General features: G+C 38.2%; 1 protein-coding gene across 1 annotated transcript in view; it reads right to left on the reverse strand.

The window, feature by feature from the left end:
* The window catches only part of TBX18 (T-box transcription factor 18), a 30,671-nt gene extending 15,061 nt beyond the window's left edge, over positions 1-15,610 (reverse strand). Inside the window, exons 1-4 of the mRNA XM_081294406.1 lie at positions 14,317-15,610; positions 13,007-13,211; positions 10,750-10,851; positions 7,353-7,524 (exon numbers count right to left, since the gene is read on the reverse strand). Of these exons, the coding sequence (XP_081150532.1) occupies positions 7,353-7,524; positions 10,750-10,851; positions 13,007-13,211; positions 14,317-14,623 (786 nt within the window). The 5' untranslated portion in view covers positions 14,624-15,610. The remainder of the gene's footprint in view (positions 1-7,352; positions 7,525-10,749; positions 10,852-13,006; positions 13,212-14,316) is intronic.
* Positions 15,611-18,376: the final 2,766 nt, after the last annotated feature.

The raw sequence follows: 18,376 nt of genomic DNA on the forward strand, positions 1-18,376 counted from the left end.
ATGATACAAATTATAAATAAGACCAATAAACCAATAAAACTAAAAATTAGATTGAAATGATTATTTAAATTGCATGAACCATAAAAAAAACTAAAAATAAGTATTTATACAAAAAGTCTTCTTCAGAGTAAACTTTTCCTTCATCTGTGACTACACATGTTTGCTCAAGAGCTAAGCAACTTTAAAGACATCTTAGCATCTGCTTTGTGTGTAGCTCACAAAGTCTCTGGATTGCCAGAAGAACCTGTATCTCTATCATAAGGCGTCTTCAAAACTTAGACTCTTGAGAATGGAAAAGCTGGCCCTCTTAGACTCTGTTGTAGGAATCCACAATGTGGTTCAATTACCTTCTAACCAATCATTCCACTCTGAGAATTTATGCTAAGGATGTATTCCAAATTCAGAAAAGTTTTACATGTACAAAGATGTGCATTACATAATTTGTAACAGTGGAAAAACTATAAACCACTTATATTCCCAACGTAAGTAAGTTAGTTAGGGAAACGAAAATTCACACCATGGAATCCAGTAGTATTCAGCTGTTACTCATACTGTTATGAAACATCTCATTTTGTGATTAAATATTTCCTAGTTAATCTTAAAATGATAATAGTACCACAATCAGTTACAAACTTGTCACAACCAAATCAAAATATAGTAACAATGACCCATACAAAGATATGAATAGTGATCACCTCTGGATGATGAGATTGTGGGTGAATTCTTTCTCCTTTATAAGTTTTATGCTTTGAAGGCTGGAGGAGGATTGAGTGAGAAAAAAATTCTCATCAAGTGAGATTTTCTATTTGCTGCTGGGATTCTATATTCAGATACTCATACATGAGTTTAGTTAACAATCTATTATATCTTTCCTGAGCTGTAGATTTGAATTTAGGTTTGGGGATATTTACAAATTTGGAGGGGAAAAAAACCTTATGGGAACACAGCAATTGACCTGCCTCATGTTTTTTCAGGATGTGGGCAAAATTCAAAATTTAATAAGCCAAATTCAAAATCTTTGATCAGCTCAAACAAAACTACACCTATACCTCAAGAGTGTGTTTGCAATTGCAAAAGGATGTCTTTAACTTTCTGGTAATAACTAACAGTGTAGTCAGAGGTTTGTTGTTGCTTTATTTTGTTTTACTCTCAAGTTTTTCTGCTAGTGGAAGAAATGCCCAGATAGCAGCTCTAAAAATCTGGCTGATTAGGTATGCCTCTTAGAGAGGCAGATTGAATAAAAGAAAAAGGCATAGTGGACAAGAGCTCTCATCCTCATCTGGGGACACACAGGAATCCATAACTTCTGAAAATTCTTTCCAGGTATAAGAAAAGGGCAGAATTTCATGACCTATTAGGGCTCACGTAATCAATTAAAAGGGTTACAGCCAGAAATTTTTTTAAATAAATAAAATTATAAAATACAGTAAAAAATAAAGTGTGTTGCTTATAGTAAGGATAAATACAGAAAAACAGTTTCCACTGGCTGTGTATATATCTGTACTAGATAATAAAATAAAAGGTATGTCCTGCTATAAGTCAGGTAAAAAGCATGAAAACCACAGAAACAACATTGAATTCTGATGATTCCAATGATCAGTATATCCTAAACAGATTTTCAGTAAAAATGAATTTTTTGTCTCATTTCCTCAGTATATTATTCCTAGCAGTTTATGATCAACGATCTTAATTTTAAAAGTTATAACTAAAATCTAAGTTTATATCCTGGGAAGCCCAATATCTCAGAAGGTTGAAAGGTATCTTGCATTAAGTATTTTTTTCAAAAATGCTGGGAGAGAAAAGCAGATGACAGGTAAACTGAGGTCTGCTTTCTGCCTTCTAATTAGGGCCATGGCCCTTCCCTTCTTTAGATGTAGGGTTCTATGTGACATTACATTTAACATTTCCAAGTCTGGAAAAAACTACCATTAATACTCCAGCTTATAGATGATGAAGCTAAAGCCTACAGAAGCAAGAGACTTCTGAATCCTCAGGGCTGAATCTGGAAGCCACTCCCGTGACCCACAGCTTGATCTCAACACTATGTCTGCCTGCATTCCTTATGAATTTAACATTGTGTGAGCAGGCATCAGGACTGGGCCAGGCCCAACAAGGGAAGCACAATGATGGTTCTCAGCCTACAGAGGTAGTAAACTCAGCCCCAACAGGTCATCACCTGAAAAATTCATGCTATAACTGTCCTGGTCCTTTGCCCAAATTATTTATTATAAATTTTTACCTTAAAACACTTTCAAATACGAACATAAACTAATTTCTCTCTTTAGGAAATCCATACATACTTGACATCTTGGGGAATACAAGAGCTTGAGGGAAAATTCTTCCTTTTCTCCAAGCTAAGAAACAAAATGCCTATGGTAAGCAAAGAACAGCTCTGATAAAAACCCAGAGAGAATTATCATAGCTTTTAGAAACAAATCACAGATCAAAAGAAAAACTACTTTGCATTAATTGAACAAAAACAAATGCACAATTTCTGAAGATTGAAATGAACTGACTTGGAATGAAGGAAACAAAAGTTTATTTGGGTTTTCTGTTCACCAGAAAATGAAAAGTAAGTTCCTGTTTTATGAGGGCTCTGATAACTCAAGGAAACTTCTCCAAGTAGGTATACACATTTAATTAATTAATTTATGTTCTTACCAATTCAAAAATGACTTCAGGTACAGTATATTAGGGTAAGGTATAGAAATGACTAATGTATGCCTCTGTCTACATGTTAAGAAGCCATTGTCAATAGCAATATGAAGATTATTCAAGCAAAATAATATAATTTCAACATTATCTATAAGAATTCAGCGTATTTCTGAAATTATTTTAGAGAATGCCAAACAAGTTTCAATTTTTCTTTATAAGATAGCATTATTTTCTTTTTAATGAGCTATCAAAATTATAATGATGAGTGGTCAATCTCAGTTTGCTTATAAAGTAGAACAAGCAGAACCAGGAGAACCACTGGGCTTATAAAAAAGGAAACCACAATGATAATGTCCATCACTGAAACTCAAATAATTACATCTGATGTGCATGTTCTAAGCTCTCTGTTCTGTTTAGACAGAGGATTTGGGGCTTACCTATTAGCACAGTCACACAAACCTTTGTCCATAAATGCAGAACACTTCCGCCTATACAGGCTAATACATGCCTTCTACTTTAAAGACTAAATTTGAGTCAAAAGAAGTGTGATATTATTTATTTCTGATCTGATGAGTTGAAAGTGCCTGGGGTTTGACAGACAGGCAGCTGCGTTTAGTCTTGCAGAACAGCTGAATAGGGAAACTCCCTGCTGACTAGAAATTTTCCAGATGACTTAAATTCCCATGTTAGAATAAGTCAAGCAAAAGACCAAGAAGGAACAGATAATAAAAACCTGGCTCCCTGCATTTTTGGTGATACCAAGTACCAACTGACTTTAAATGATAGGGGACAAAGCTATAACAACTGACTCACAAACTATAGCAAGAATGCCTAACTTTCGTTTTATACGTGACAAAATAAAATAAGTAATTTTTAAGTACCTTAAAAATAAGTACTTTCATGTACATCAGCTCACCTGATTCACTCAAAGTTATCTGATTCCAATATAACCCATGAGAAAACCAAGCCTCAAAGGGTGAAGTAACTTTCCCATGATCACAACAAAAGTGCTGTACCACACTCTAGGTCACTACAAATTCCTCCCACCAACTTTGTAAACTCCCCTGGAATATCTTGCTTTACCACCCAATTCCCAAGGAGGAAACAGGAAGATAGTGAGTGAGGGAACCTGTATCTCTGAGTCCTTAGCAGTTGGCAATATAAGTCCTCCCACAGGCCCCTGAAGATGACTTCCTGGTCTTGCCAGGCTACTTTTCCAAAGCATCCCAGCACGATGGGTACAAATTCTGCTGAGGTTTAAATTGCACCATTTCCTGTTAAATGTCTTCTAATTTTTCAGGAGATGCTTATCTAAATGTTGTCCTTCAGATGGCAAGATCCATGTGGACAGGGAAACACGCACATAGTTAGAATTTAACCAACCCAAGCATACTAACAATCTGCACGTGGATAGCCCAAGGACGAATTTTGCTTTGTATAAAAGTCAGTATAAAACTTAAAGATTCTCCAAGGATCAGGTAGGGATCAATGACCCAAAATGAGGATAGATTAGAGATTAGGAATTTATTTCCTAGTTCTGTTGGTGAATGTGACTCAGGGTCTACCAAGACAGCCATACCATTCAGGTGAAACTTTCTAATTCAATAGTCCCTTTCATGACACAGAGGAGGCACTTAGCTTCTGCCTTCCCCAGCACCCACATCTAATTCTAAAGGAAGGTACCATAACTTCTAGTAAAATTGTGGACTCAAATGAGCAGTGACTTGCTAAATTACTTTCCTATATTTTTTATCCTCCCAGTTCCCAGTTCTACTCTGCTAAGGATGTGCAAGCGTACAGCATTGTGACTTGAGAAGTCCATGTAAGTCTGGAATTTTTATTAATTTAATGCACTGCCATTGCAGATTCTCACAGGCTGTGACTAGACCTAGGACCACATGAGATACGACATTCATAGTTTTCCCAAAGTGACTTTTCAACTTTCTAAATACCAGGGAGTATTTAGAAAGAAACTTTAGTGAGAATCCAAAATGGAAATATACTCTGTGCCAAAGTTAATTTTTTAATGTTGTGCACACTTTAAGTAAACATAACAGACACCTTTCTACAGGAAGCCCACCCAATTTCTCAAGGCCAGATCTCTACTTCTCTGAGCTGGCAGGATTGATAAACTGTATAAAAGATCCCTTCCTTCCCCATTTAGGCTAGAAACTCACCAAAGGCAGAGACCATAGCTTTGTATCTTTTACTACATTTTACAAAGTTTTCAATGTTTTTAAAATGATTAATGGAAAAGAGCACTTTCCCTTACACAGTCTCCTCTGGTGTAACTGACAGGTATATACATTTTTACAAAGGCAGTTTCCTTGCTTCCAAATTGCATAGAAATAGCTCTCTCCCTACTCTCCACACACATTAACTACCTTCTTTTATTAAACTAGTACATCCTGCCCAGTCTTAAAAAATTTCTCAAATAAATTATACACTTTTCTAAATTTTACCTGTTTCTGCTGTGTTTTATTTTTCTAATAGTAAAATGTTTCAATTATTTAGATTTACAGAGCTGAATTTCAATTTGTAACCTGTCTTTTTATGTTTTAAATAAATTATATTGATAGTTAACTTTCGTATCAACTTATCTAGCCACAGTACCCAGATATTTGGTCAAACACCAGTCTACGTGTTTCTGTGGAAGTATTTTTTAGGAAACATTAACATTTAAATTTGTAGACTTAGAGTATAGCAGATTATCCTCCATAATGTGGGTGGGCCTTATACAATCAGTTGAAGGCCTTAAAAGAAAACAGACTGAGGTCCCCAGAGGAAAAGGAAATTCTGATAGAAGACTACCTTCAGATTCAAGGTGCAATACCAACTCACCCTGGCTCTTTAGCCTGCCAGCCTACCCTACAGATTTCAGACTTGCTAGCTCCCCAACAATCACATGACCCAATTATTTAAATCTCTCTCTTTAGCTATATGTATATGTGTAGCACTCTTTGTATGTATGTGTGTGTATACACACACACACACACACACACATATATACATATACACATATATGCATTGTATTTTCTGAAGAATGTTAAAACAGCATTAACTCAAGTTGGGTCCTTTCTCTCCAATACAAAATTACAACATTAAAAGTCATAATAAATCACTAAATCTACATCTAATATTAAATACATTAGATATTGGATATAAAGCCAGTAATTTGGACTGAAAGAATCAGAACTATAAAAGGATTTATTGACTTTAGAAGTTTTGTACTTTATATATGACAGTAAAATAGCTTTTGGATCCAATAATCACTTCAGAAGATATATTCTTATACTAGGAAAACTCAAAAAGGGTAAGGTACTTTTAAGTTTCCAAAATAGTTAATGCTAAGTGACATTTTTTCTAAAATTTCCTGTACAAAGAAAAATTTAAAAAGGAACTCTCAATGAATATGCTACCAACATACCAACATTTCACAAATAGCTCCCACAATGAGAAAGAAGAAATTGATGTTTTTTTAACTGAAATGAAGAATATTCATTACAACTTGACTATATTAGATTGTAGAAATGATCACAAAGAATAAAAAGAAGGAAAATAAAATAATGCACTAAAATGTAGGGCATGAAGTTGGATTCAGAAAAGAAATTTATATTATTTTTTCTGATTCTGTTTGAAATCATAAAAGGCAATAATTAATAAACAAAAGCACTACCAATGTGAGGTTTTACTAGATGTGTCCTAAAAATCTAGACACTGCAAATGTACTATAATGAAATTAGTTCTCAAAGGTTTTCATTAAGGTAAAGTGTTTAAGACACTGTCTAGCAACTTGCAAACCATATCCTGTCATCACTGTATTATAATTTATGAGTTTGTATTTTTGTTTTAAAAGGTTTGCTCATAAATATGCAATCTTTATGTTACTCCTTTGAGAAATGAACACATTGCTGTTCCTTTTATGTATTATGTGTTCCTTAAGGCATTTCAGTTCTGCATCAATCAAAACATTCTCAAATAATGGAAACCTAATAGAAATGTTAACTTTGAACAGAAATCAGCTTAAATCCAGGGTTACTTATTTATTAAAATAATAAAATAGAAATCTTGCGTAAGAACCATGCTGCATAAAATTAATAAGGTGTTAAAAATGACTGTATTATTGAAATGGCTGAACTTTAATTTACATATCATGTTTAACCAGTTTTAAGAACAAAAGGAATTATTGTTATAACATATTTTGACATATTAGATGTCATTATAAAACAACTGGGAGCTTGCAGATGGGACACACAAATAGCAAAAGCCTGGGCTAGTACTGAGAAGCAATGAGCCTCTGTTGAGAAAAGAAGTGACTGCAGGCAGGATACAATAAATCATTATCCTCATTTACCCAACTCTTAAGTAGTATTTATATTTAGAATATAATAACTAGCACCTCTTGAGATTCACACAAATATTTTGGCTAAAATAAAAGTCTCTGCCTTGGGTTTTTTCTCTCCAATACAAATGCAGTATCTAATTTTAACCTATTATATGTTTCATATTATACTTCAAAACCAAAAGCATAGTCTCTGATGCAAATATAATCTTGATTTTTGGACAGATTATGCACATGCTGATCAACCAGGAAAGTAATATTGTGATCTTAGAAGTGTCCATTTCCTTCAGTCAAACACAGCATAGATTTGGCTATGCCATCCAATGGTGGTGTATTACAGAGGCCATCTACTCACATGGCCTTGGTCATCCAGTTCATTGTTGGTGAGCTTCAGCTTGTCGAAGCTGATCACTTGTCTCATCCAAGTCTCCCCGGAGGCAGGTGAGTCTGGATGAATATACACCCGGGGTGGCACAGGGGAGTCAGCATTACCTGCTACCATCCATTTAGAGCTGTGGTAAACATACCTACAAGGCAAAGACAGGATTTTCAGATTATGGACTATTTATTTCTTGGAATTTCCAGCTCAACAGTATCAGATCAAATGTGCACACTTAATGTCTAAAATAAATTTATTTCTTCTTTATACCCAGAATAAGCCTTCAAGTGCTTTTCAAAAACTTTCTGAAGTTTCAGGGGCCTATTGACAACTCACAGTAAGTAGGACATTAAGAGCTTAGTGAAAAATATGCACACTATCACCCCCATAAACTCAAGTAACTTAATTCTAATGAATCACACTTACATTAGAAATTCTATCTATAGTGTGATATTTTCCATTGTTCATCTGACATGAAGAAACTATGAAGTTGTCAACATCATCTTTTAGTAAACCTCAAAATATTTGACAATTATCTTAAAGTATCATACTTCCTTAAAGATCATTTCCCATTTTAGGCTATGTACAATCTGGTGGGATAGATAATAGAAAGGTGAGAGGAAATTATCATATTTTTATAGGAAAACAGTCTTATCTGTTATTTAGAATTTTTTTCTAATGTTATGACATTATAAATTTAGGATAAAGTATTCAGTTTAATTTTTTAAATTTAAATAATATTAAATGTAGGCCTTGATTCACCTCTGATATTTCTCTTTCTTGTAAGAAAATTATTTCAAATAGTTTCCAAATACCACTAATCAAGATGTAAATAATACTTTGAAAATGATGGTATAACCGATAAATGTTACTTTTCTAATAGACAAAATGTCCTATGCTGTTTAATTATACATACCAAATATATAGGATTCAGTAAGAATACATTTAAATAACAATGTTTCAAGTTAAACATAAGATCTTAAAATTTAAACCTATATTCAGACAGTAATTTATTAATATTAATTTAAAAATTAAAAATTAGAAACTAGTGTGTCAGTGATGAAAGAGTATAAAATGATATTGTCCTAGATGTTTTTGTTACCTTTGAGTATTAAAATATGGTATATAATTTATAGCAATAATTTCTGAAACTAAATAGTTTCAGAAATTTCTACCTGTGTAATGTACAAATTGCTTTTAAAAACAGCAGGAAACATTTTCATCACATCTCTGGTGAGACTCTTTGTTTTAAGTAGGGTGACATTTCATTCCCTTTTGAGCTCAATGCCTTCTATAATTTAATTCCTTTTCTTGGGAAAATGCATCAGCAAAAAATTATGAGTAATTTTTAAAACATTTCTTTAGTTAGTACATTATTTTAATAAATAAGTTTCTGATTCTGGTATTTTGTGATTACTTGTTTTACATTGTGATAAGGGGCAATCATTTTAACTTGACCAAACACCACCAGTCCTTGACATCAAAGAATAAGTGAAAAAAATTTTAGTATTACTGAAAAAGTTTGAAAGCAAAGAGGAAATCTTAGAAATGCAAGCAAACACTGCACTGTAGATATGACTACCTTACTACCAAAATAGAGTTATATGCTCTATCAAAATATTGCAAAATTATATATATCACGTAGTTTAAGACTTCATAGTCATTAAGAGGATAAATGCTACATGTTACACATTCTTCATAAAAGAGTTTAAATATATATGCTAAATACAACTTTCTTTTTAGGGAGCAACAAAAGTGAAAGCAAATTTATGTTTTACAGTTGGATCTTTTAAAATCTAACATCATCATAATAATATGTAAATTTTACATACTTTCTGTGAGAGACTAGATAAGAATGAATTAAGTAAAATAAAACATCTAAAATATATGGAAGAGATTCGGAGGAAGAAATAGGTAGGACACAAACTTAAAAGAGAAAGGAATAATTTCCTAGCTCATTAAGAATTAGATTATCTCCCTCTGCACAAAGCACAAATTAGCATATGAGTTTTAAATCAAGCACATTTAAAGAATAAACTTTTATGCTTTCTAGCTTCTGTTATGCAACAATTTAAGCAAAACTTCCTAATGAATTATTTTAATTAAAATCAATTAAAATTAAAATAAGTTAAAATTAAATAATTAAAATTAAGTCAATAAATGTATAAAATACAACTTATACACAAAACTGGAATAAAACTTCCTATTATCCATTTTTGTAGTATTTCATATATGCCATTATATAAATTGAAATCTGTATATTTTTAAAAATTTTTTTGTTTTACTTCAACATGGACACAATACCTTTGTTTTATTTATTTATTTTTTAATGTGGTGCTGAGAATTGAATTCAGTGCCTCACATGTGCAAGCTAAGCACTCTACCACTGAGCCACAACCCCAAACCCCAGAAATCTATATACTTTTGACATCATAAAGCTATTCTGCAAAAACAACTCCCTAAATTTTTAAGTGAGAAAAAACAAATCTGATTTCACTTTAAAACTTACTAAACACTCTATTTAAAAAGAAACAAAGAGGAGCAAAATTTAAACAGCATCCATTATCTAATCTTCCAATGCTCAAAACTTCCTTTTTGAAATGTTAGTGTTTTTAACTCTTCAGAAAAACAAAAAGCATTGCCATTAAAAACAGCTGATTTACTATCTTACAAAAGAAAAAAAGAACAAAATTTGGTTTGAAACTGAAGAACACACATCTTTTCAAAGTTTACCTAATGTCTAGATAAATGTACTCTTTCAAAATGAAAGTATTATAAATGTTTTTAAAAATTGTTAACTACCAACCAAAAAAGTCCAAGAGGTAACAATTCATTGCCATTTTAGAGATGCCTTAATATAAATGAATTATAAAAATTTTACTTTTCATTTTTATAGAAAATCTTAGATAATTTTCTCATATTAAATGGAAAAGGCCTATAAACATTTATAATTTTGAATATAAAAAGATAAAGGAAATTAACGTCAATTTTTTAAAAAATCAAGAAAATTTATAATGTGTATCTACAAACTTTACCTAACATTTCCTCTCAGAATCCTAACTGAAACATGAATCAATGTAAAAAATACATTTAGTTTATCAACTGTTTTATAAAAAATATTTTGTTTAGCAATACCATATGGGCCCCTATTAAAAGTCTTCAATGTTTGAAGACATTTCTGTATCTATTAAAAACAAAACAAAAATTCAGTTTCCACATTTTCCTGAAAGAGAAGACATCATCTGGGCTGCTGAAATCCATGGACAATGGACTATGGATCTAGAAACAATGTTCATAGTAGTCACAAATGAAACAGGCACTAGTCTACAAAGTCCTACAATTTTTCTTATTGTCATGTATCCAATCACTGTACCTGTATCTTTTGTTGTCCACTGGCACAATATCCATGGCAATATAGTATTGTTGGTGAGGATCTAATCCAGAGATCTTCACTCTCATTGCTGGAAACATGCGTCTATTTAAAAGGGAAAGGAGAAAGTAGATTGGGTTTTGTTTTTGTTTGTGATTAAGAATGGAGAAATGATTAAAGCAAAATATCTTCTCTAATCTCTATTTTTAATGCAGTCAAATTCATAGCTTTCCTTACGGTAATGCAATTCAAAGTGTCAGAACATAGAACATATTTAAACTAAGGTTTCAAAACGTAATTTTTGCACCCTGTGTGCATGTGCTCCATGTTTATTAAAATGTCAACAGAGCTAAAAATAAAAGAACTACTCCTACACTGAGGGAGTGATGGCACTAAAGAAAGCAAGCACTTCACTTCTTAAAACAAAGACAGTAAGCATATTTACTTTAATAATACAAATAATAAAATGGACCAAATGGTAGAAATAGAAATTCCAAATTTCTGAAAGTGATAAAATATATTATAATGTGAAATTTTAAAGGGGGTTATAAAAAACCACAAGGAGCCAATGTGCCATGCTATAACCAAACAATATGTTCTTTATTGAGACAGGACTTCCTGTCTGCAGCATGGTAGAGGTGAAGTGCAAAAGTTACTCTAAATTTGAAAGCTATAGTAAAACTTCTTTATTGAAAGCAGAAACTAAACACAATGTATATTTACCAAATAATTCCTTCCCCCATCACACCTTAAAACTGCTTTCTATGTTAACCAATCTTACTCAACCCTTCACTAATTAAAACAAATGAAATCCCCATTTCTCTTGGCTTCCCAGAGATATATATCAAAAGGTACCTATCCTTTGAAAAGGGCACAGCAGCAGGAAATAGAACAGCAAATTTTATTTTACATATTTTTTAAAAATACAGAAATTCCTTTTTAAAAATTCATCTTTGATTTACATCTAGGACTTTCAATTAATCTAATTTTGGCTAATTTAGCTTTATAACAAATTTTAGTAGTTATTTACCAATTTTTTTTTCTAAAACAATAATGCTAGTAAAGACCACTTTCAGAGAAAGGAAAGTCCATTATTCCTAACTAAGCATGAGAACAGTTTAATATGCAGACTGTTTTAGTGTTATTTCAGTGCACCTGTAAGATAAAGAGTAAAGGTCTTTAACTACATCCTTTATAAGACAACTGTTGCTTTGTGTTGTTGAAAACTGAATTTGGATCATTAATAAAAGCTCTGTGAAAATGTAGAAGGTAGCATATGGATTCAATAAAATATGTTTTTGTAATTTCTAATAAGTTCAGATACTTTTATGTTATCCAGGTTTTTACCATGTGTACTCCCTGAAAGAGTTGTGTGTGCTTTTATAGTTCCTTTTAAGGAACATATCATTAATAGATTTCATTGCACTAAATGAACTGAAAATTTTAAATGTGAATATCAAATATCTCTTCATCCGCCTTCCAAATAATACGATCTAGCCAACAAATCCATTTATTTTACTGATGGATATGAAAATTTCATATTTAAAAAAGATAATTTCTTACAGATTTTTATTTTTCTTCTGAAAATTAAGGCTATGTGTTGGACTTTAGGAAAAAAAATTTAACCCCATATCTGTAGATTTACAAAAAGGATTTTTAAAAATCAGGGTAATTATTCTTACAGCTATACATGATTGAATATATATTACTGTATAATTTCAGGGATTTTTCATCCTATTCTAATAACAAAAGAGCACAATACATCATGTTCTCAGTGCCAGGAAATCTGAGAAAGAACCAACCTGGAAGTTTCAAATCTGAAATGGCAGATCATAGTCTGCTAAAGAGTAAACGGTTTTTAAAACTTTTTAAAAGAGGAAGGAGAAGAATGTACTCCCTGTTTCCAGAACTGTTAACTGGAGCCTAAATAAATACCTGGTTCGACGTAAATATGACCTCGAATCTCTAACGGCCCTGCGTGAGGAACATCAGCCGCGATAGTTGAGGCATTAGCGGCGACAACACTTTTCTCCTGGCACTAACAAGTGGGCGGCCGGGCTGAGCCCTTCACCGACTGCTTTTGGTGATAAATAGGAAAGTCAGCCTCAAAAGTGAACTATGGTTGGGCCTTTGTCGCATCTGTCTGAAAAGGCGACCCAGAGCTCCCGCCGCGCTGCAGGCCCTTCTCCGTACCCGGGCGAGGACTGGGTGAAGCCACCGTCCGGGTCGGTGGGGGCGTCCGCTGCAGCTCGCCCCTTACCTGCCCGCCTTGGTGATGATCATCTCGGTGCCAATCTCGTGAAAGCGCTTCCAGAGTTCTGCTCCTTGCAGATCTACCCTCGGCGCCTGGGGAGAGGGCAGCGGGGTCCCTGGCCGGGCCAGGACAGGCGCAGGGGACCCTTTTGGGGAGCCTCCTGGGGACGCCAGCGGGGAAGCGCCCGGCAGAAAGCCGTCCTCACAGCCGCCTGGACAGCAAAGGGCAGAGAAAGGACCGGTGAGGGCTCCCCGAGGGGAAGCCGCTCGGAAAGAGGGACCCCTCGGTGGGTGGTTGAGAAGAAAAGTACTGAGGGAAAAGGGGAAGCTTCAAGTGCCTTCGGGGACACCGAGCGAACTGTCCCATCTATAGACGTGCCTCTCAGCCCCGGCGGGGCGCTCGGCCCTCCAGACCCACAAATCCAGAACCCCGGGGAGGGGCTTTGCAAGGCCAAGGCCCCAAAAGTTTTCGCGCTGCCGCAGGGTGTAGGACACACGCCCGACGGTCTGACACAAGTCCCGGGGTACAGTCCGAAGGCAGCCTCCTACGGAACCCGCTCCTCGAAGCGCTTGCCGCCAAAGCGCCAGGCGCCCCCGCCCCAAGTCGCGAATGCGGGGGCCTCCCTTCGCGACAGGCTTCTGAGGTGTCTCGCTTTGGGCTCGGCCTGAGGCATCTTCCAGGAACCTTTTCAGACCCCGCTCCCGGACGCTTAGCGCTTCAAGCCCAGCAGCAAAGCGGCGAGAAGAGCGCAAAAAGCAATCGAGCGATCGCCGTCGGCCTTGGCAAGAGAATCCAGACGGATAGGGAAGGGAACCGCTCAACTACCCCCGGGGAAACCACTTTTGCAAATACGCCGCCCTCTTCCTGGTTTAAACCAACGGTTTAGGACATTCGTTCCGGTTTCGGGGGGGTTATGCTGTCGCTCTACCCTCCCCCCGCCCTAGGCTTTTAAAACTTAGGAAAGAAAAAGGAGCACCCATTGGCTGGAACCCCAAGGGAGGCAGCAGAGAAAAGCACGAATTGGCATCTCCGCGCTCGGCAAACAGCCGCGGCTGTCGGTGCTGGACTCGCCGAGTGGGCGGCGGCAGCTTGCTGGGCGAGGCTGGAAGCTGCATTTTAACCTTATCTAGGGTGGCCAGGTTGTGAAGGAGCCTTGTATCTGACACCCAAGGCCAAGGCGCCCCTGGCTGAATTAAGGACCCCGCGCGCACACACACCGACAGATTCTCAGTTCAGGTTCGCCGCCGCCTTGCGGGCGGGCGGGACCTGGGAAGAGACGCGCCGGAAAGAAGTTGGGCTGGAAGGGGCCGACTCACCAGCAGCTCCTCGGGACGCACAGCTCGGCTCCAAGTCTGTGCTGCTCCGGGCTGGCCCGGACGCCGCTCCAGCTGGCGGTGGGTGCGCAGCGCTTTCATCTCCCTCTGAGGAGCTCTTTTCGCCCGCGCCACCTCCACGGCTGCAGCCTCCGTCGTCCGCGGGCCCTGCCGCCTCTTCCGCGCCCAGCCTTCGCCGCTTCTTTTGAAGCTGTTGCTGCTTCTCGGCGCCGATCAGCGCCTCCACAGAGAAGGCGTGCGCCTTGAGACTTAGCATACTGCACGGCGAGCCCCTTCGCTTCTCCGCCATCCCCTCCGCCCGGTGCCCGCCCGCCCCTCTTTCATATACACTCACGCGGGCACACGCACACACTCGCTCTCCTTGCCACACCAAAAACGGAACAGTTCTTGGGGGGTCTTCGGTATCTGTCCCCTTCCCTGCCGCGGGCAAAAAGAAATTTGTCGTTTCCTCTTTCTCGCTGGTGTTGGGATCCGAGGAACCAGCGACGAGACCGCCAAGTTTCCTTCCCTCAGTCTTTCTCCCGCTCTCTCACTGATGCACTCCTTCGCTCCCACCCCCTCCACCTCCTCCTGCTGCTCCAAGATCTGCCTCGACTGATGCGCCAGAAAGGGCTAACATGGGTAAAAAAACACTCTGCGGACACAAATTAGGGATTGTAATTGAAATTTGTTGCCTTGATCTGTCAGCACTTCCAGGCAGGAGAGCGGTGGGAAGAACTTGCTCATTAGTGTCAATAAAGCAGTGGAGGCGGAGCCTAGGAACCTGTCAATCCCCGAGACAGATAGCCAATCGGGAGGCACCGACTCCGCTCTGCCCGCGCCCACTTCCTTACATGGTAGCAAAAAACGTGGAGTGAAAAGCGCCGCCATCTGGCTTGGATGTGCCAGCCTAGCGTTGGCTGAACCCTATGGTTCTGGCTGCCTCCCACAAGCCTTGTCCAGGCCTGTAATCTCCAGCTTTTCTCGCCAGGGCCTGGAAAGGCGGAGTCTTCTGTCTTTAAACTGAGAAAACCACAAGTTAGCATATCTAGAATCTTTACAGGAGTCTTAATTCCCGGTCCCACATTCTTATGACTTTATGTTGCTACAACTCGGAAAATTTGGGGAGGTAGAGAGAATTCACAGCCACCAGTCGGTCGTTTCTCATTTGAAAATTCCCGCGTTTAGTAGCGCCGGCTCTGTGCAGAGCATAGCATTAGGTTCAAATTTTACTCCGTGGATTTTTCTTATTGGTGACAGGTTCTAAAATACTTAAATCACCTACATTTAGGAATACAATGTTACATTATCTATCACTCAGTCGCCCATATAAATTACCAGGAAAATCATCCCCCCTTTTTTGTAGACCCCTTGTTCTTTTGATACTTATTTTAAAATAGGTCATTGAATTTTAATTCTGTATGTGTTTATATTATAAATTTAACCTTTAAACCCTTTAAAACTTCACAAATAAAATAAATTTTAAAACTCGATTGCCGCTTGAAAAACTTTCTCTGTGACTTAACTTTATATTCTTCCTGATCTAAAAAGTGCCACTTTTCTTAATTTTTTTAAGGGTCAACTTGTTTCCTTAAAATAAACTCAAGAGAAAATAGGACTTTTCAGTTGAATGACAAATATGTATGTACCGTTTGTTTTGTAGTTTCAACTCAACTTTTAAGATCAACAAAAAACGTGTTTTGTGTAAACATAAATCTTAGAATAAAATTCAAGACGTATATTGCCCTTTGGTATAAAACACACAATTAATAATCGTTTTGTTTTTTTCTCTCTTGTCCAATTAAACCCCCGCAACATTAACTGCCCTATTTTTTTCTGACTTCTCTATAAGCGATCAGGAGAGTAGCTTTTGGAAATAGCTTCGACATTGGGACCAATCTTTTTGCTGCATGTAGCTCGGTAACTAGTGGTTTCTTCAAGACTGGACAGCAGGGGAGGAGCAGAAACCTAGCAGGTGGTGCCCGGAGGCACGTGCAGGCCGCCCTGGCGAGCCTGGCTGTCTCAAGATCATAAAGGACTCCCTAATATCCTTGGGGACAAGGCCACTTCAAATGCTTAAGAAACGTCATCAACGGGATGGGTCTGTTTTGCATTTCAAAAGAAAATCTTGGTCACTGGTTTGGAGACGAAGAGGGACCCAAACTCAAGCGGTGTCCCAGGACAATATTATGTCCTTAAAAAATTAAGTGCAAACACTGTTTCTGAAGTTTGGTGGAGGCCAAGAAGTAATGAAAGAGAGCTAAGAGGCGGCCGGGAGAGCTTGGACTGGGAAGGGGGGAGGGGTGGCAGATGTGGCCGGAGGTTACTCTTTAGGCATCTGGGGGCTAGGGAGCCTGAAGTCACTTTCAGTTGACAGTGAGAACAGGAGCCCCCTCCAAAACCAGGCTCTCTGTGACCCTGAGGAAGAGCTACTGTTTCTTCTCCTAGTCGAGCTTGGGGGCATTGAGGTCCAGAGGTGGAGTTGCTGAAACCTAAGCGCCTACTCCGGTCCAGCAGCTGGAGGAGAAGGAGCTGCTGGTTCCCAGAAATCGCCAGGGACAAACGCGGTTTCCAGACGCAAGTCCCTATGCCCTGCAGTTTAAACTGATGTAAGAAGTTTACATGGGGCCTGCACGGAGCTCTCCGGATAAAAAGTCCTCTTTTCCTCCTCCACTTCTCTCCCTTTTTCTCCTGGAGCAACTACAGGGGCAAATCCCAAACCTCGCAGAAATCTGGTACTTAATGTCCACATAACAAACAAGCTGGAAAGCCTTGCTCACCGAAACTGCGTCCAAGCACTAAGAAATACTCCTAAGGTGCGAGGGTCGCCCTGGAAGGACAAAAATTCTAGCTCCCTTAATCCCACCCACGCATGGCTTGGGGAACCTTAGCAATAGGGCCTCACCACCGCTTGCTTCCCCGGACTTAAGTGAATCCAGGCTCAAATTCCCAAACTGAGCTGGACCAGCTGCCCCTGACCGGGTGGAGCCGTGAGTGGCAGACTGCAGCTCACCTTTACCTCGGTTCCTAAAGAAGGGGCAAAGAACCTCTCCTGGGCACAGGAAGAAAGCACCCCAAATTGGCTGGGGGGAGTTACGGATTTCAAAACGATGGCGAAGCCGTCGTGCTAACAAGGCCTTTTCCCAAACTTAGGGCGTGCTCCAGCTGGGACAGAATTAGACCCTGGCGCTTTTGAGTAATCAAAGTGGGAGCAAGACGCGTACTGGTGGGAGGAAACGTTCGCTTTTGAATGTGAATGTGCCAGTGTGCGTGTGAGTGCGCCGGTGTGCACGTGTCCGTGTATGCATGTGTACGTGCGCACGTGCACCTGCACGTATATAAACGTGGGAGAGGATCTATGTATGCGGGAAGGTGTCCGCCTGACACTTTAGGGGGAAAATGTCTTTTTCAAGTGGGAGCTACATTAAAGAAAGTTTTAAAACTGAAACAGGCCTCTTGCAGGAAAGACCAGCTGGATTCTGTTAAAAAAAAAAAAAAAAAAGTCACCTCAGGAATGGGTCCATCTCAGGGACCTGGAGAGAAAGGGAGGGGCAAAGATCCTTGTGTGTCCATATACAATACATCCGTTCTATTTTTCTTGGTGCAGTTTAAAAATGGACAGTTAAGAAAGATTCTTAAAAAAAATCAGATCCCTCAGTACACACTATACACAACTTTGTATACTTGATGTATGCGTGTGTAGTTTGCTACTTCATCTTACCTGATTTATAAGATAGTTGTATTTATAAACAAGTGTTTATTTTTAAGTTCCATAGGTAAAAGCCCCACACAGCAGAACTTCATTCTCTAGATTTTTTTCTTCTTCTTTTTTTTTTTCTCTTATATTTGACAATCACTGTAAGAGGTTTTACTCTTACGTTTGATTTCCCCGGAACCGAGACCTCATACAGGGAGACGACCAGTCCTGTCATTAGGACAGTGTGTTCTTGGCCTCTGAACTCGGGGTGCAACTGGTGGTCCCAGAGTTTCCAAACTGAATCCAGATTTCCTTCCCACACATAAAAAGACTTTTATTATTAGCTAAAAGACTAACTGAACTGAA

The sequence above is a fragment of the Spermophilus citellus genome (assembly GCF_964194105.1).
Source record: "Spermophilus citellus genome assembly, chromosome: 5".
In the NCBI taxonomy this organism is placed as follows: domain Eukaryota; kingdom Metazoa; phylum Chordata; class Mammalia; order Rodentia; family Sciuridae; genus Spermophilus; species Spermophilus citellus.